This window comes from Pan paniscus, chromosome 9, assembly GCF_029289425.2.
Source record: "Pan paniscus chromosome 9, NHGRI_mPanPan1-v2.0_pri, whole genome shotgun sequence".
NCBI classification, from domain to species: Eukaryota; Metazoa; Chordata; class Mammalia; order Primates; family Hominidae; genus Pan; species Pan paniscus.
Window position 1 is genome coordinate 106658063 of NC_073258.2, and position 21167 is coordinate 106679229.

The 21167-nt window shown below is 32.8% G+C and overlaps 1 protein-coding gene and 1 long non-coding RNA gene across 12 annotated transcripts in view; one reads left to right on the forward strand and one right to left on the reverse strand.

The window, feature by feature from the left end:
* Positions 1-21167, forward strand: part of GRIA4 (glutamate ionotropic receptor AMPA type subunit 4) — a 375233-nt gene that overhangs the window by 302908 nt on the left and 51158 nt on the right. For 10 of the 11 annotated variants that reach the window (XR_004665232.3, XM_063608252.1, XM_034933614.3 and 7 more), the window contains exons 10-13: positions 582-692; positions 8889-9095; positions 14564-14934; positions 16899-17097. Coding sequence is in view for 10 of the 11 variants with exons in the window: in XM_063608252.1 (XP_063464322.1) it covers positions 582-692; positions 8889-9095; positions 14564-14934; positions 16899-17097 (888 nt within the window). In the remaining variant the exon portion in view is untranslated. Of the gene's footprint in view, positions 1-581; positions 693-2030; positions 3269-8888; positions 9096-14563; positions 14935-16898; positions 17098-21167 lie in introns of those variants that run through there. The other variant, XM_008953759.5, reaches the window with a different exon arrangement.
* LOC129393406 (uncharacterized) overlaps positions 1-21167 on the reverse strand; it is a 61931-nt gene that overhangs the window by 5740 nt on the left and 35024 nt on the right. The gene's annotated exons all lie outside the window — the stretch shown is intronic.

Sequence of the window (21167 nt, forward strand, 5' to 3'; positions counted from 1 at the left end):
ATTTGAAAGCGAAAACATTGACCACTAATATTCATCTCTGATGTAGTTAGCATTTCAAAAAATGGTAAGATTGTTACCTAGTGGCTAGGTTATATCGAACCCAAAACCATTCCTGTTTTGCTTTAAAAATATACAAGTTTCTTTTGCTTGAAAATATTCTGTACATGTTCTTCTTATAAATCTGGCTATTCCCTTTACTATGCAACCTGTAACTTTATTGATAAAGCCACACAAATTAATTTAGGGGGCACCAGTCTATCTCACTAGAGGAGGGGATCCGCATAAAATAATGCACTGTGCTCATATTCCTTTTGGAATCACCATTCCCTATCTCTTGGTCACTCCACTATTGTAAACAGTAAATTTGCCAAACATGTAACCAGACAGGATCCTTAATACCAGGAAAACTGACTCATGAGGAAGTAAGAACACTTCTACACACTTTTTTTTTTCTGTTGGCTTTTGTTTTGTTTGCTTACATTTGTTTTGTTTGCTTACCTATTCATACCCTTCATTTTTCTAAGAAGAACTAGAGTAAATGCTTCTAAAATATGTTTTCCAGCATGTTCTCTACTTGGCAGGTTGGTTACTGGAATGATATGGATAAGTTAGTCTTGATTCAAGATGTACCAACTCTTGGCAATGACACAGCTGCTATTGAGAACAGAACAGTGGTTGTAACCACAATTATGGTAAGTGTTGGTCTATGCTTTATGGTGTTCCATTTTGTCCACAGGCAATTTTAACTCCTCAGCGACGGTGAACAGGGAGGGCAAAGCTGACTGTTAGCAATGGTGACATGGGTGTTCTGATCCACAAAATCCTATTGAGGCTTTGAATAGGTTCATCCTAAGCTTCGAGTACATATAGTACTTTTATTTGTATTATCTTTTGTCACATTGTTGTTCTTGGAAAAATGCTCAGATGTTAAAAATTGAGACTGTCAAACTCTAGTTGGAAATGTATGAAATGCTAAGACCCTAAAGCACAAAACAGTGAACATGCCAAAGGTCAACCACCAATCACATAAATATATCCAGTAGTAAACATATTATTATTGTTACTATGTTTTTAAAAAGTCAATGTAATAATAATTAATAGTGTTTAAAATTATAATTTTCAGGTAGTTCAATCATCGGATAATGATTTGTATTGTCTGTTTACAATAGTGAAGATGTGACTGTGAAGATTTTAATGAGCATGATTTATATAACTAAATGATTTAGGAATTAATTTTGTTTTATTTTTATTTTGAATGAGAAAAGGGTTTTCTTCCACCGATTATTTTTCTCATTAACCAGTGAGAAGTACACATTATAGTTTATTGAACTTCTAAAAATTAAGAAGAATACAATTGCTTCATTTGGCCACATCAAAAAATGAAAAATCCTCTAAATTTTAAGGCTGCTTTTTCAAAGAGATTCTCATGAAATTACCTTTTAAATAATAGAATATCTTATATATTTTTCTCTTCTAAAGTCAAACATGCCCTTTAAAGTCAATGCTAGTCAAAAGAGATCAACAATCGGTGACCTTTTCTATCTCATTTAAAGTTATATATACTCAGCTCACGTCTCTTTAGGCAAAACATATTTTAAATATTTATGGAAACCTTACTCTAAATACAATGGAAGTATTTTATGTAATTTAGTTTTTAGCTTTTGTCATTTCAGTTTCAGGTTTTTAGTAATGTTGAGTTGTTCCCAAAAGTGATATTAAGGTTAAAGCATGAAAATGCCAGAGAGAAGCCTTCATATGTTGCACTTAGTTTTAACTGTGTTGCATCACCAGTCAGCAATTTAATGTAATCTGACAAGCCTTCAGCAGAAGTTTATGATTTTAGAATGCAAACCAACCAACAGCAGTTTTTGTGTAAACCTTCTAACTTAATTGTGTAATATTTGCATGGGACTTGAAAAGCAATATATATATATATATATCTATATATATCTATATATATATATGTTTCTTTTCCTAAAAAAGACACAGTAATGGAAAGTCATACTTCAGTACAGTCCTCCTCTTTTCAGCCTCTGATGAAGAATCCTATTTTAAGAAATTGATCAAGAAAGAAAAGAGTTCCGCGCTGTTCGACCATTCCTAACTAAGGCTCAAGTCTTGTTCTCCAGTGTAGTAAATTTAAGCTTATTTTTCATGTGGGATTCTTCTTGGATGACCAACTCTGGACTACCAGAAAAAAAAAATTTTAAGTTCTGTGACTTTTCTGAGATACTAGAACAAAAGAAGAATTAATCTTCATCTTTCTCAAGAAATAGATGTTGACAAAGAATCACTTAGCGATTCTGACATATCAATTCCCCTATCTTGAAATGAGGTCACTGTACGTAAATGATGGAATTATATCACTCCATTTCCAAGGGTAGATTTTCTATAAGTAAATATCTCGGAATTTGTGTGCTTGTTTTCTGAATATATACAGTTGTTTTCTTTAAAGATCTCTTGGAATTTTGCCTGTTCTGTGTGAAATAAAGTGTTTTAATGTGCATTATAGGTATGATATAGAGAATCTCCTTTCCATCCCTGTTACTAAAGGGACTGGACAAATAATTCTTAAAACCAAAATACTGAATTAATTTTGCAAGCATGGCTAGTTTTTAGGAAGCATGCTATCAAAAAAAAAAAAGACTAAAAATGACTGAAAAAATCCAACTGTTTTATATATATATAAATATATATATATTTATATATATATAAAGGATATTCTGTAAAGTTATATGTTGTTTGACAGTAAAGCCATCAATATTTTTGCTATCAAAATAGTATAATACTAGTATCTGTCTTTTTGTATGAAAATGTAATCTTTATATAAATAATACCTCTGATATTTGCAACTGCATAATCGTTCAGTAATTCAAAAAGACATACTAGAATCCTTTTTCTGAAAGTGTTCCTTCAATTTGCTTTTGTTGAAAATGGTAGTCCAGGACCTATGATATCCCTCCACTTCATTCATTATGAAAGAAATCCCTTGTAGATAAACAAGATATTGGCATCTGCATGTAATTATCCCCAGATTCAGCTGAAAACTCCCAACACAGATGGAATTGGCTAGACATTGAAATATATGTGATACCTATATCTAGATATAGAAGGCTGAGAGTGAGCACTGGATATAATTCATTTTGATTGAAATTGATATGGTGTTATTGTTCTTCCAGTTGTCTGTCCTTTGTGTATGTTGTTATTTATATGTTGATACACTGTAACACTATATGCTATTGCTAAATAAAATTGATTGAGAAATTCAGTTATTCATAAATATTTATTGAGCGTCTGCTATGTGCTAGGCACAGTTCTAGGCCCTGGGGATATGTCACAGACAAAAATCCTGCACTCAATGAAACTTATAGTATATTGAGAGAAAGCAGACCAGAAACATAATTAAGAATTATATTAGCTATCTTTATTAAATATAATGTAGTGTTAGCTTTTATGGCTGTTGAAAGTTATTTTTTCTTGTAACAGTGTTGTATATCTACAATGTGATTTTCATTTTAATAATGAATTTATTCTACCTGAATATAATCATACTGAATATACCACAGCAAAATCTAATAGAAAATAAAAGTAATATCATCATTTTTATCTTTAAGTCTTGTTGACTAAAAATTTTATAAAATCAATAAAATTTATAAGACTGTGACCATATTGATTTAACTTTTTGTATTAAAAGTAATCATTTCTGCAAATAACCCAAAGAAGCCAAATCTATTCCATGTGGTTTGGATAAATACAGCAATTGAGGGAAAAGCAGTTTACAGTAGATCTTGGGAGAAGGGAGGGTGGTGTTTTCCTCTGTAATCTAACTACTTTGTTGGCTATTGAACTCTCTGGAAAAGGGGAGATAATACAGTGATGTTTCAGACAAGCTCCTTTTTTTCCCAAAGCTTTACTACCGAAGTTAAGGGATGCTTATGATGCATTGCTCAACCACAAAGATTTTCTTACCATCTCATGAACACAACAATCCTTTAGGCAAATTTTCCATAAAACTAAATTTATTCACTCCAGTATCAGAATTATGTTACAAACCTAAAAGCAATTACCCTTATCACACATGATCTTTCCAGAGGTTATTTTTTGTACTTTTTATAAGATGTTTGATATTTTTTCTTCTCTATGTAAAATTCTGTAGATGCACTATACATATATATGTGCATTATAACATACACATGCATATTTATATAAAATGTATTATATATATATACATACATACATACAGAAAATTAAAATGTATTTTCTTCCTTATACAAAATATTAATTTTCCTATTTCACATCACTCACTGAAGAGCTTATAAATCAGTTAGTTTTTAAATAATTTTGGCTAAATTTAAATTTTTTCAGCCATTAGATTTACTAATTTTTTTCTGAATTGAATAATAATATCTTAATTTTCACTTTTAAGAATTTTATCCATGGGATAAATTATCTACATCCATTAAGATTTTTTGGAGAAAACCAAATATCCACATAGGAAACAACATTGGTTAACACTGATCTCATTATTTTAACAACTTTCAATAGTAATTGTAATAATTATATTTGTGATGTTTAGAAAATTTTGAAGCCTTTCTAATAAATATTTTGTTTCGATAGTTCCACTTTTGCTAAATGCAAATGATCCAGAAAAATTTCCTTGGTAGGAAAATTATATTTTATTGATTAAAAATCATCATAATTAATTTACATAAATACTTTCATAAGCAAGCCCTAATGTAGCAGCTTTAAACAGAGAGTGATTTATCTCCTGAAAAGCAGAGCAGATGTAGAAGCCCATTCATTAGAGAAACTATCTTAATATACAACTCATATTCACTAAGAAGTAATGCATTTTAAATAACTTTTAAGAAATTACTGTCCTGCAAAGCACAGTAGTTGATAATAATCATGGCAGGTTGTATACATAAGACAGAAAAAAGAGGTTACTCTATCCTTCTGATCATTCCATTTTTATTCAAAATTGAACACTTGGGAATTCATAAGGCTGTTTTACAAAGATACCCCACAAATCCTCCTTAATGATTTGCTGGAATTTATTATATTGAAAAGATTTTGTATTTTCTTCCCCCATAGTAGCCCCCTACCTTTGTATTAACTGTAATATGAAGTGTTTGAAGAGCTACTTGCAGACAACTTGCCAGATTGAGCATGGGGGAAATGAGGAGGTTGGGCGAATGTTGAGTATTTGCTACTCTTTTGGACTTGACATGAAAGGAAAGCAAAGCAAAATGAAACACAGTCAAAGAAACAGCAGAGCTGAGCAACCATGGGAGACATCGTTCAAAGAAAGCCTAGCCGTTCTCTCCTTTAAACCTCCCCACCTCCCTGGGTGCGATCATGTCATTTCTCTTATGCTCTCTGCATCACTCATCTTGAATCTCAGTAATTGTTTATGCCCCTGGATAGGCAAAAAGTCTAACTGCATTTCTAATCAACATCTGCAGTAAGCTGAAGCCTTTTCTAGTCTTTGTTGGTTTGCTCAGCAGGAAAACAATGACCTGATGGACCCCTGCTGTCCAAAATAAAAAAGAAAGAAAAAACTGAAAAAATGAAAGAAGACATTAGATAAATATTGTCTCAAATAGACATGGGCCTGCTTCAGAAGAGATAACCTAGCGCTTGTTAATATTTACTTTCCTTTAGAAAACCTGAATCAGAATTTCTAATAAAATTACTTTATAAAGATACTATTTAGGAAACACTGATAGGCCAGGATATCTTTGTATTTATTTAGTGCCTTCTATATGCCAGACACTATGAGAATACATTGAAAGGTTTTTATCTACACTGTTTACATAGAAGATCATATGAAGAATTTCATTAAATGAATTTCATAAAAATGCAGAAATGCATTTCTTTAATCTTGTTCCCTCTCTAAGTCATATGAAATCTCAATTAATGGCATATATTTTGATAAATGCAATAAGCGCTTCAAAATTTTCCAGATATTTCATTAAGTCATATGGAATCTCAATTAATTGCACATATTTTGATAAATGAAATAGCTTCAAAAATTTCCAGATATTTCAAAATGTAGGGTCGGCCAAACTCAGCGGCTCACACCTGTAATTGCAGCACTTTTGGAGGCCGAAGCAAGTGGATCACTTGAGGCCAGGAGTTTGAGACCACCCTGGCCAACATGGTGAAATCCCATCACTACTAAAAATACAAGAATTAACCGGGAGTGGTGGTGTGCGCCTGTAATCCCAGCTACTTGGGAGGCTGAGGCAGGAGAATCGCTTGAACCCGGAAGGCAGAGGTTGCAGTGAGCCGAGATCGCACTACTACACTCCAGCCTGGGTGATAGAGCACAGCTAGACTGTTTCTCAAAAACAAAAACAAAACAAAATATCAAAATACAGGGTCAGTTCCCACCTCTTTCACTTGTTAGTTCTGTGAAATTGAACAACTGGCTTAACCTCCCTGAGTCTTCATTGTCCCATCTGCAAAATGGGAAATGCCTACCTCAATGTGCCAGTGTCAAAAGTAAATGAAAAGACATGAAGAACTTTACATTGTGCCCGATACATAGTAAGCACTAAATAAGTAAGAGCTACACTGTTTTTCACTACTATATTTTATTATTGTTCCCCACATCTTATACTCCTTTGCCATTATTACAAAAAAATTATAGTGACTTTGATTGCAAGAGAACAAGGGGCACACTTGACTTATTTTTGTGTCCCTATCACCCAGCAAACTGACTGGCACACAGTAGCTGCTTAATAAATGTTTGATTAAATAACAAATATGTAGCTTTTATTGAAGTAAATTGTTCATTATATAATGTAGAGGGCATTTAGCAAATTAGATTATAAATACTAGCTAGAGAAACTTGCACACACAAACTAATACAGTAATATATGTACTTGAGTACAAAAATTCATGTGCTCAGATATTGCAGACACTTGTGAATTGACCTTCAACTGTAGTACCAAATGGAGCCTTTGCTATACCCCTTTTGAAAAACTCTCAAACTTGTTACACTTACAGATAATAGTTGTACAGCCATTTCAATCTGAATTTAAGCATTTTGCATATATGTGGCTCTTGCTTTTTTCTAAGTACGCTTCCATATTTTAAAAAGGTTATTTTTAAAAAAAGAGAAAATATAAGAATTAGCTCCTAATAACTATTAATATTTTATAGCATATTTTAGAAAATAATAATGCTTTGCAACAATTCACCAATTTTATAACCACAATTCACCAATTTTATAACCACATTTGCTAAACTCTTTATATTTTCACAATGTTTTCCATAAACTACTGCATAATTTCATCTATCTAAAGAAGAGGCAATTGGATGCCTTACTTTTATGTGTGGAAGAACTTTTTACCTGATTCCAGGGTTAGAATATTCATCAAATTTTAAAAAGTGGGAGGTTTCTGGGTCATTTGGCCATGCCAACCTAAGGCAGGATTTAAGAACACAGTAGAAGGACCAATCCTGGATAACTGCCCACTGTAGAATTATTTAGGGCATCTCTATGAGAAAATAAAATGTCCTATAATTCACATGTTTTATTAAATTTTTAAAAGGGGTTCTACATTTATGAAGTACTTAAAAACAAAATCAGAATTAGTGTAGGCTGCCATGTTATTCATGCAAAGTAAATTACCTTCTATTATACAGTTTTAAGAGCAAATTCAACTTCCCCAATTACGAATTTTCTGGGGAAAAAGAAAAGACTTTTATGACAGATTGCCAAATAAATGTTACAGTACAATTTTATAAAATATGAATACATTATCTCAATAATGTTGTAGCCAAAGGTGGTCACTCCTTGTCTGCAAATGACTGGAAAAACTCAGATGTGACCAGGGACTCTCTCCATATTATGTGTTCACCAGGTTTATCTTTGGTTGGTGGCTTTAGATGCCACTTACAAAATCAAGTGCTTTTTGCTAAAATGTCTCTTTAGTGCATGTCTTTTAATGGTTTGGTTTAAGGGTGTGTGTGTATGTGTGTGTGTGTGTGTGTGTGTGTGTGTGTGTGTGTGTGTGTGTGTAACTGAAAACTGTCCAGTAATTATTAGCCACTGATAAACTTTTTCATTTTATCAGGATTTTCACCATAATTATTCATCAAATTTTCTGTCTCACTTGCTTAGAAAACTAAATGGGAATATCACCTCAAGTGTATGCTCATTACAACTGGAGGAAAATTATCAGCATCACTAGGGAAATGTTTTATAATATAATTAAATTTCATGGAGCACAAACCATGCTTAAAGCCAAAATATTGGACAACATTAGGAAAGCAGATTTAATGCAAATAACTATTTAAGAATTTTTTAACTATGGATTCATTTTTTCTTTGAATGATAGTGTACCAAGTGCCTGCTCTGAGAAAAGCATCTTGCCAAACACTAGAGATCAAAGAAAAATGATGTAACCTTTTTCTCAAAGGAAGTCACAGTTGAATGTGGCTAAATAAGATGCAGAATATGGAAACCTGTGACCTTGAATTAGTCTTTTATTAGGTGAAGCTGACTACTGAATAATCTTTAATTCCATGAAATATTTTAGAAATACTCATTTCATTGCCAAAGAATATAATTTATGCTTCTTTAGATAATTATTAACTGGCACTTCTCCCACCACAGTCATAGTGCTAGGTTTTTAATACTTTCTCAAATGGAAATTTAAAGATTTCAGTTTTAGTATCCAATGCAAAGCAATTTAATCTCTTCTAAGCATACTTACATATTCATCTGTTTTATTATTGACTTCTAGCTACACCAAATCAGTATGTGTACCAATACTAAATACAATCTTTTGTCAAATTCTGAAATTGGAAAGTTACATAAGGTTTTTCAAATGTTTTATAATTTCTCCTTTACAGTTCTACTTCTCTCATTATAGGAATCCCCATATGTTATGTACAAGAAAAATCATGAAATGTTTGAAGGAAATGACAAGTATGAAGGATACTGTGTAGATTTGGCATCTGAAATTGCAAAACACATTGGTATCAAGTATAAAATTGCCATTGTCCCTGATGGAAAATATGGAGCAAGGGATGCAGACACAAAAATCTGGAATGGGATGGTAGGAGAACTTGTTTATGGGGTAAGCAAATCAACTTATTGAAGAATTTACTTACATACACCTGAAACTTCTTTTCCCTTGGGCACATAACAATTTTTAAACGTCTATTATTGTTTAATTTGCAGCTACATTCCAAGAGGCATATACAGTGTTTAAATCTTTCTCTATTTTATTAATAATGCAATCCACAAACAATGAGAAAAACTGACACTTGATAAGATCAAAATCAGAAAGAAGATAAAAATCCAGAATATACAATCCTAGTTTTTTAAATTTACTTCAGGATCTGGAGTGACTATTCTTTTAAGTTTGATGCTGCCATGTATAGAACTACAAAACAAATATAATAGTAATCTTGTATTTGATAACTGTAGGAACAGGTTTCCCTCAACAATATAAAGATGGTCATTATTTTAGATAGTTATTTATACCGCCATTGTTTGTAATTACTCATAGATATCTTTTAAGTAATTGGTGAGGCAATCACTATATTACTTTATCCTCTATTAAATATTCATCAATAATGTCAGATTCTCACAATTCTGCTGAACACAGTAAATTTAAACTTTATGCAGTGCCATCATTTTTTATACGAGTATACATAGGAAAACACAAGAGCCAGAATTTATTCCAAAGTGGGCCTCACATGAAAGCATGTTATGCGCCTCCCTTGAGTGTACCTGATATTGAGTGTACACATTCATAGCTGAAGGCAAATACAACATAAATGTTCCTGCCTGAATCAGAGCAATATCAAGATCAATGTCTTCAGCTACCACTGCAAATGTCAAAATCAAACTGGCAATTATCACATGCTAATGATAGCACAATATTTCAGAAGTCCAGAAACCAAATCTGTAGCTCGTAGGAAACTCTATTCATCGAGTAACCAATGAAGTAACACATACTCGAAATGTAATATGAAATTTCCTAAAAGCCAACTTATATTTCACCTTCAAAATGTAGTCTGATTAATCCTTACAAGACCCCTTGGAAATGGAGAATTACACAGAGAGTCATCTTCTTCAGAAAACAATAAAGATAGAAAGATTTAGAACATAACTGAAGTCCTAGGAGGGACTCACTTTCCAAGCCAAAACTGCAATTCAGAAGGCAAAACTGCCTTCTGATAAAAAGGCAGACGATTCTGCATCTTGCCTTTTAGACCATGAAGCAATGAACATTCTTTGCACAGTACAGTAAAGCAGCTAAAACCTGTGCAGAATGAGGAAATTGTTAGACATTATGAAGCAATTGGTTAGTTTTATATCCCTAGGAAAGAATTGCTGACTGCTTAGGTGACCCTAAATGAGAAAAAAAAATGCAGTTTAAAAAATAGCAAAATGTATTTTACCACAGAGTTCATCGACTGTTTCATATCGAGCTTTAAATTCCAAAGGAAAAGGGTTTCTAAAGCATTTGTTCTTTGGTTAATATTTTAAACTTTTGATACAGTAAGCATACCTTAGATGTTAACAATATTGAAGTTGTTGGAACTACTGTAATTCATTTCCTTTAGAAAACACTCTTACATATTTCATCTCAAAAAATCATACTTGGATTACCAGTTAGTTATGAACAGCATAACTGACGTGAGTTACTTTCTGGGGCATTTGTCATACATCTCTTCTCTGGAGTCTCTACCCACTGGGCAGCCCAGACTCACTCTTTTGCAAGTGTTCTGACCACATTTCATTCAGGGAAAATTGTTTAAATAATGAAAACAAAGGATATGAAGGGAGTAGCATAATTAGCGAAAAAGTTATGTCAGTCCTATACATGTCACAATAACAAAAAGTCCCAAAGTTATGCAGTTCTCAAAGAGACAAAAGATAACATAATGGTTATTAATATTATATTCATATTCATTCCTCAGCCAGTCTGCAAGTGGTTAAAGACTCCAATCTCTGATGCTTGAGTTGTCCACTCTTTTCCCAAAAGGAATCTTCTTCCAGGTCTCTTACACACTCCCCAGTCTAGGTACTTTCCATTTTGGTGTCTGCAAAGTCTATATTGTTTCTCAACGTTTTTTTTGTTTGTTTGTTTTCCTACTGCAAACACATACATGAGTGCCTGGTTCCCAGGGCCCTAGGTAAAACTAAATCCATTCTCTTCTATAGAACAAAGTCTATTATATCTAGATGATTAACTCTGCAAAATTATTAAATTTGGATTCACTATATTTTTTTACTTTACTCCTTGCAAACTTTGTTGCTATAATTGTAATGAACAGATTGTCTGTGAGGCATTTACATGTTATCCAACACACCATGTGTGAGACCCAGAAGCCCAGAACCTCTCTCACACTCAGGTCCTTTTTGCTACCATGCCTGTGCACTAAAGCCAGTTCACCCTGATTTCCTGCAGTGTGCTGCTTCAGGGTCATTTCCTTGGCCTCTACCACACTTGGGGTGTGTGTGTGTGTGTGTGTGTGTGTGTTTTAGTCCAAGGGAATAATTCTCAAAGCACATTCCATGGTCCACTAGCACCAGAATTACCTGTGGAGACATTTTACACACTCAATTTTGGGAATTACTGAGAGGTCATGAAACAATGCACATGCAACATCCCCGATGTTGGCAGAGGAAGCCCATGTGTAACCTATCTCTACTAGTCTCTTTCTAGACTCTCACCTATCTCTAACTTTTTGAAAGTGTCCCTCATTGGACATGGATGTCACCACCTTCATACAACGTTCACTTTCTATGGCACTTAGTTTTCTCTTCAGAAAACACCTGTATTTCTCTTCATGTGTCTTTTTAAGGCTTCTTCCCTCACTAGTGGGAACTTGTGTAAATTAAAAATTTCAGAAGATACCTCACAGAACAATGTAGTATGTGAAAGGAGGCATTTCAAGTAAGTGAAAAGATGTGTTATTTATTTATTCCTGTTGGTACAGGAGGATGACTACTTGGAGAATTAACAATTTTCTAACACTTCATCATGGAAGATACCAAAAAGTGATAGAAGGATTATAGAGACTATAATAAAATATATAATATTGATAGGAAAATGATTTTTCTAGAACATGAAACCAAAGGCTGAAAACACACACAAAAATAATTTTATATGGCTACAACAAAATTTAAAACCTATGTATTGCAAGAAAAGACCTTGAATTAAGTTATGGAAACAAAACAATTGATGATTAGGGAAAAAAATTGCAACATATATGGGAAATAAAAGTGAATATTTTAAATACATTTTAAAGTGCTCACAAATTAGGAAGTAAAAAAATGAATACTCAATATGGAAAAGTGGGGGCAGATTATTATAGTAATACATAAAAGAACAAGTAGCTATTCGTTTTATAATAACAAATTCAAATTAGTACAAGAAGATCTAATTTCCTTCCAGAAAATTGGTGAAGACAAGTAAACAGAGCTTTTCTGAGGTTTAAAACTGAACATGCCTTTGCATAGTGCTGGGGATGGTAGAAATTTGCATAATCTTTCTGGAGAAAAGTTGGGCAAAGTACATTATAAGCATTAAAAAGATTATTACTGTTTAGACCGGCCATTCCATTTCTAGAAATTTATCTTAAATAATTAAAGCATGTGTTAGGATTTGTCCTCAAAGATGTTCATAGCTTCACTGTTTTAAATTTTGTAAAGCTGGAAACAATATGAATATCCCTCAAACTTAATAAATGATTGAGTACATTTTGACATTTTTCCAATAAAGCATTTGCAATCATTAAAACTTACTTTTAACTTGTATACTGAAATGGAAAAGTGTTCATTATATTATTTGAGAAGAGAAAAAGAATTGTAAGATATAATGTTCTACATTATTCCTTTTTAAAAGAAATTTAAAATACTCTTCATAGAACAAAGTCTCTCAGAGTATATAGAAAGAAAAAACAAGAGTAGGTGATGGGAAAAGATAACATTTCCTAATGGGCTGGGTCATACTAATAAAATAATTAAAATATATTGATTTTTCTACAGCTAGTTCACATATCACTTATGTAACAAAAACTATACACATAATGATAGCTATGGGGAAAATAATAACCTTCCAGCAATGGTCTGACTCTTGTATATATGGGCTTTTATGATTTGAACAAAGTTTATTCCCTCTTGAAGGCATATGTGGTCAATTCTCAGTCACCCAGGGAGACGTGACTAAAACGTACCTTCCCCATTCTAACCCCCTAGTTGCCCTTGTAGCAAGCCCTTGGCCACTGTATAGAACCAGGAGCCTGAGGATAGGTAGGAGTCATTGCAAGAGTGGCAGCCTCTATGAAAGAATTTGTATGTCTGAGCATGTTTCTGACTCCATTTTAATATCAAGTATATTCCTATTAAAATAAATAATCAAAACTCCCTTTTATTAGTAGATCATGCGACAGTTTAGTTTTCACACTACACTTGATTTCATTTGATTTTAGAGGTGGGGTGATTGACACTCTACACCTTATTTCACTTGATTTTAGAGGTGGTGGTGATTTAATAGAAGCAGCCCAGGCTCAAATCCCAGAGCTGCCATGATGTGTGAATCTCCCTTCTCTGAGTCTCAGTTTCATCATCTAGACAATGATAAACACACGATTCTTATGAGGAGTAAAAGAGAAGCTATTCAAAATATTTAGATCAGCATCAGATCAGCATCAGTCACAGAATCCCTCAATAAATGCTCACTATTACCTTATTAAGGCTTCTAATAAATAATCACAATAATGTTATGAGGTAAACAGGGAAAAAGTATCCTCATTTTATAGCTGTAGAAACAAGCTCAGAAAAATTGCTCAAAATGACAGAACTCTGAAAATGGAGGCTAGTGCATTATGATTAGAATACCTGAGAAATGAATCTACTGTTTTTCAAAATCTCTTTTTTTAAATGAAGATAAAGAAATCAAAATATGTGAATAGCAAGAAATAAATGCCAATTTCCAGATTTTTGTGTGTGTGCTGAATTGTAAAATATCATCAAACAACGGATTTTCTTTTATCATACAAGCACAGGCTTTATGATCTGTTTTCTCATAGCTGGAAAGGAATAAAAAAGAAAAGACTGTTTGAAATTTGCAATTCATAATATTAAGGGATGGCCAAGTCATGAATCAGTGGCAATGCTCCAAATGAAACAGAAAAGGCTGCAACATAGCAGCGTTCCTGGCCAGGAAATTCACAAATTCAGCCATATGGAAAGACTGTCAAGTCTCCTCTGCACTGTCCCAGATCCTTAAAGACTAATACAGTAATTTGAGTTCAAGTTATTTTTGCTTATCCACTCTTTCTCTGTTTTCTATCCTTTTATCTAATTACTGGAACATATAAAAATGTTTCGTGCAATTTAAGTAATATCTTATGAAAAAATTATTATTCATGTTTGTATCTATCACTAGGCTTATACATTGTTGGCACTCCAAAAATAAATGTAGAATAAACGCATGACTGGTTAGCTTTAAATGGATCATTCCAGTGCTAATTGCTTCATGAAATTCATTAACCTATGTGTTTCCATGTGTTTTTTCTCTTATAGAAAGCAGAGATTGCTATTGCCCCTCTGACAATCACTTTGGTACGAGAGGAGGTCATTGACTTTTCTAAGCCCTTCATGAGTTTGGGCATATCTATCATGATCAAAAAGCCTCAGAAATCCAAACCAGGAGTGTTTTCCTTCTTGGATCCTCTGGCCTATGAGATTTGGATGTGCATAGTCTTTGCCTACATTGGTGTCAGCGTGGTCTTATTCCTAGTTAGTAGATTTAGTCCATATGAGTGGCATACAGAAGAGCCAGAGGATGGAAAGGAAGGACCCAGCGACCAGCCTCCCAATGAGTTTGGCATCTTTAACAGCCTCTGGTTTTCCCTGGGTGCTTTTATGCAGCAAGGATGTGACATTTCACCCAGGTTAGTTTCAAATCTCTTAAGTTCTTCACTGATTTCCCAGTAATTCTAAATGTTGTGCAGATTCTCTCTCTACATGTTCTTTTCCTGAAGACAGAGGACTATTTGAAACACAGAAAAAGACTTGCAATTCCCAAATAGCAATTTCTTCCAAGTTAGGACAAAATATGGATATATCATAAATATTAACTTTCTCAATAGCAAAGAAACTATGCAATCCATCAGAGCTCTCAAAAATCATTTAGTATTAATATTTCATTCATTGGTTTGACAAATGGAAACTGGAACCTAAATTGTAGAATAGGAATTCATTTCCATTTTGTTTCCTTTTAAAAAACAAACACTTTTGCTATTATTGCAATTTTTTCCTATTATTGTTGTTGTTGCTCATTTTCAGAAATTAATGTTGGACTTAATTCTCATCTCACATAGCTTAAGGGAGATACCTGGAACCTGAGTCAAGATAGTAGGTACCAGATATACATTGTTTTATATAGCAATGCATAAATTAGCTAAGCAATAGGCAAAAAGCCAACCATGCAAACACTATGCTAGTTTTATGGAAATGTTTTTCAATATCTGTGGAGTCATGGTTTCCTTCCTTTGGATACCACTAAGATATCATTTAACCATTATATTCACCAAAAATGCAGGCTTCTTTTGCAAGAAAAAATGCCTTACTTTTCTCATAGAGAAAGTAGCTGAAGGTATGAGAAGAAAAGTATTTACCTTAATTGTTGACTATATATTAGCATCACAAATATATGGATTTCTTTCTTTTTAGAAATGTATGCTTTCTCAAAAAAGAGGCATTTTGGGCACAATGCAATTTGTGTTTCTTAAGACCTAGGAAAATTATAAATATGTTTAAATTCCAATAACATAGGAATCTAACTTGAAAACTTTCAATTAATGAACTAAAAAGAAATCAAAGTAAGTCAAGTAATGGCTTTTAAAAGCCAGGATTAAGCAAATATTAAGTTAAACCCAATAGGTGTCTCTTTTATAATAGCAAGTATTATAATAAGGGAGTATTTTAACTTTGGAAATGCTATGAAAAATATGAAATCATTCTTCAAGTTTTAAAACAAATGTTTTACAACAATTTGCCCCAGGAATTTTAAGTAGTTTGATGGTTACAATAAGTGAGTTCAATGATGAACATTCTCTGGATTTTTTTACTCACCCCCTTCTCACATTTGCTCTGCACTCACACTCCCCCACACATCCTTGATACCAGAGAAACAGTGAAGAGAGAAAATCGTATATGAGTGTGTAAAGATACTTTGAGACATGGTTCAACCTCCACTTAGCTCAGGAATGGACTATCAAGCAAACAAAAAAAGCCTCAACTATGGTCACTTCGAGACCAATTCTAGACCCTCATTGGGTCCAATCTCACCTTGGCCTACATCCCGTCATCCTGGCAGGGCTCTGACTGAAGGTAAAAACAAGTTATTTCCTTTAGTCTCAGAAAGGTATCTACAAACTTGCATCAAATCTAAGACTGCAGTCCCTGTTCATAGGTATTGCTACTTTATGTACCACAAAGAGAGAAACAATGCTGCCAATTAAACCATGATACTATATTTTATCTCATCAACCATAGGCTGCATCCTAATTTCAGAGATGCTAAGAAATGAGGGCAGGAGAGTATTAATGAATTCAACTACGTATTCCCCTTGCGCAGCTGAAGAAAAGCTATTAAGTTTTACATTTCTGCCATTTTCTTTAAACAATAAAAAGGAAATGGTTGTCATATTTTCAGTGGCATTTATATATTAAATACACCATAGAAGACATCAGATTATACAGAAATCCAGAATCATTCTTGAGCAGACTCTCAGAAAATAAAACAATACTTGCAATTGTTATTTTTAAATATGCATGGTGAATTGACGGTATTTCTTTTCTTTCTCTATGTTGGTTAAAGAAAGGAAAATGTGCATTATTTTATCCATGTTTAGATCCCTCTCAGGTCGAATTGTTGGAGGTGTTTGGTGGTTCTTTACACTCATCATTATATCATCTTATACTGCTAACCTCGCTGCTTTCCTGACGGTTGAGCGAATGGTCTCTCCCATAGAAAGTGCAGAAGACCTAGCCAAACAAACAGAAATTGCCTATGGAACACTGGATTCAGGGTCAACAAAAGAATTCTTCAGAGTAAGTTAAGGGAAAAACTAAAAATGAAATGTTTATCATTTTGAAATTCAGGCAATTTTTCCAACAATTATACCATGGGCTTTAGCTATTATAAGGTTTACAAACACAATAGTAATAGCTATGTTTAAGGCTAGTACTTCTAACTGGATTTTATAATCACTTTAATTTGCAAAAGGTAATTGACTTATTCATATTGCAAGAGGAACATTCTCTAAGGCATAGTAACAATGAAAAGGTAATTAAAACAACTTTATAACATAATTTATCCAAAACATTCCAATGTTGATAATGCTATGATAATATTGGATCTGGTAAGATTGGATTTATGTCTGCTTTTGGGCTGAGAGCGTAAAAATGAAAACTTGATGTTTGAAGAATACATTCAACTTGCTACGTTTGAAACACAAAACCTTAATTGCAGATTATACTACTTACGTGAGTTATATTATTCTATAATCTATTCTGTAACAATGAACTTCACAGCAACATATTTGCTTTCTCACAAGGTAATAACAGCAAGAACTTTTCCATTCTAGGCCCCTCTCTAGGACATTGTATGGCATTTAGTTTGTGCTGATTTCTCTGCTTTGCAGATAAAAATTTTCCAACTGATATAATTGTATTACATATATGGATATATGTATAATTGCATTATATATATGGATGTAATTGCATTGTATGTCCCTTTGACCTTCCATCGGAACAATAGAGGTTTTTATTTTAGTTTTTTTTAGTGTTTGTTCCATTATGGGGATGAATTTTTTTATCAAAAAACCCTTTTTCTAGTCTTTTTAAATCCAGAGCTGTACATTTGGTAATGTCTGATAACAGATAGGCATTCATTTTGTGACTTCAAAACCCAAAAATTAAAAAGTTCGCCAGAGTGACATTTTTATGAATATCGAACTAGGTAAAAATGAACACATTTTATACTTATGTCAATTGTTTAAACACTAGAATATTTAATAGCATAGAAGACAGAACATATATTTTATTACTTTCTAAGCTTTCATGGGAAAGTAGTAATAGCTCTTTGTTCGTGCCTACATACAGCACTTGAGAGATTACATTTCCATTTTAAATGTATTTATTTATAATCTTCTCACTCAATTCAGCTTAACAATTATAAACAACAAAATGTGCTACTCCTTAGGCCAGCTTTAACTTTTGTATACTTGAATTTCTGTAAGATATTTATCCTTTTTAAAGAAAATTTGATTATAGTATCCTAATATACTTTAGATGTTTACATAATATCATATCAAGAGCAAATCACTCAACTCAAATTCATCCTTGGGCATTGTTTAGAAAAGAAACCAGACAATGAACAATGTACTTGTCAACAATTTGGAGTATTATTAGGTATAATCTAAAATGTATAAGTTAATTACAAAACACTTATAGATTTTCTTAAAACTGTAAGTAATATTCATGACAGTAGATTTGATTAACAATAGTCTATGGATAAACTTGATTAAACAAACTTTTTTTAACTTACCTAGCACATCCCTATTTCTACAGCTTAATAATAGAAACATTACTACTCTAATGTATTTCAGCATAATTTCAGTACCGTGCTGCCGGTTTATAACTGCTCCCATCCATAAGTAAGCAGGTAAAATTTAACGATTTTGCCTAAAAATTACTATGTATATGCACCAAAATAAAATACAAGTTTGTGCTATCATTTGCACTTTACTGAAAATTGATGACTGATTGTCATTTAAATAAAGACATTATTTGCAGGCTCATCATTCTGCCTTGAGTGATAAAGGGAAGAAGAAATGCTATATTGATTCCGTGAAAATATTTCAAAAGTATATATTCTCTTTAACTCACTGTAAAGCTCTTTAGCATTAAGCACACTGAAAATGTGTATATCTAATCTTTATAAAGTTACAAATGCTTAAATTCAAAGAACTGGTGAGGTAGATAAGAGAATATATTAAGAGAAATATAAGAATGGGGAAACCTGCTTCCTAGATTTATAGAGTCTTCCATACAAACTGTGCAAGCACCATTCCTTGTTTCCTTTCTCTCCAACCCAACTTCAGTTTTTAAATTGGAAGATTTTTATAATATAAGTATTTATTGTTGCAGAACATTCTGAACTCTAATGGGACAAGAAAATAATTTCCCCTGGCAACACGCTTTCAGGAATGCATAAATTTGGGTTCTTTGATAAAAATCTCATTCATTTCCTACCCTGTTTGCTTCCCTCCTCTCCCATACATGTTGACCTGGTTTAAATAAACCATTTGTCTGATGGGCTGAGGAAACCAGAATGTGAAGGGTATTTTTGTACCTGTCAAAATCATTTTCTCATAGGAACACAATAATGGTACATCTATCAGCTCCACTAGGCTGCCTCAGGCAATGACCTACACTCAGTGCTTCAAAAAAATGCCGCAGTTATAATCAACTGAAAAAAGAATTAAGCCACAGGGGAAAACTACATCTGAATTCAACTATTGCCTTGGTTTTGCCCCATTATGAAACTTTATATACTTCATGTTTTATGTGCCATGGTAAGCCTAAATATAGAGGCATTTAAAGAGTCTGTACTTGTCACTTAATGCCAGCCTCGCTGTTTTGGTACTTTCACATTATTACACACCTGACTTAAACACAGTGATTTTCATTTCAATGCAGTTTTATCCTGTGCCTGTCTCAGTCATCAGTGAAATTGTGAATGCATAAATGATGTGCATTACTATCTCAGGGTTTATGATATTACCAAATAATGCATTGATGAGCTGTCACTAGAACATCAGTCTTGCCAAGTAAGCTACTAGAAGGGGAAAATAATTCACCGGATAGCAATGTAAACATTAACTATAACACATGACATTTGTACACAGTTTCTATTAGAAGCAGAAATGGTGGAATACTTAATTTAGGGAAAAGTAAAAGGATAGCACATTCTTTTAATTCCAAGAATTGTTTTAAGCAATAAAACAGTGTTTTAGATCAGATAGTTCCCCATGCTTTGAGTTTCACAATAAAGATGAAATAAATCGATCTGAGATTAATTTTCTAATTTCAAACAATAATGACTTCTATCTTTTCACTTCCCACACCACAGTTTTTAAACAGATACTACAGTTGAAGGTTTTAGGGACTTAAATGTTCCTTTATCACTGTACTTGATACAGTGACATTTGATACAGAGACCTACTGAGCTTGCTGGATCTGCAGAAATTTTCTTCATTTTAGCCTGTCTCATCAAATTTATGAATATTTGCTTGTCCTCACTCCTTAGCAATCACTCTCTTGCAGTCACAGATAAGGCACAGGGCTATTACTTCCAGTCCTACGCCCCTTGATTCCCCTTCATCCCATTGTCCTGTGTATATGATCTTATCAGAATCAGATTTTCTAAAGATTAGCATGGTGACAAACCAGGCTAATTTCTTTTTTCAAAAACTTGCTTTTATCTTTCCATTTTATCTATATTTTTTCATTTCTAGTGTACTAAACCCTCTTATATTTAGCATAGCTACTCTGTGGATTCCTCTTTCTTCCAGATTTTAGAGGGATTAGTTCAACTTATTTTGCATTTAAGGTATACATAATTCAATGTATTTAAACAAATGCAGCAGTAATTTTCCACATACTAATATATAGAAATGTACTATTAAAAAGTAAAAGATACTTTATTCTTTTTAAAAAGATTTATTTGCTTTAATACTATGCTGCATTCTATAGTTAAGTGATCTCTACAAATACCAAACCCTAAAAACACACTTTTTCCATTTTGCTGTGTTAGTTTTGTTTAACTGTCCTATTCCTTTAATAAACCACTTATTTGTAACTGGAAAATTGCCAAGTAATTAGCATGTTTTTCATATTCTTAATAAATTCCATAAAATAGTTCAATTAAAACAATATTCACACTGATTTTATTTCTTCTGTTTTCTATGTCATGTACATAGTAAAGTATACAATGTATGTGGAGCTCTATACCTTTTTGGGTGAAACTCTCAAGTCAAGATTTAAGTATATTTAAAAAGTAGTTATATGTTTAAAGGAAGTTTACCAGTACTTCTCTAAAAATTAAAATTATCAAT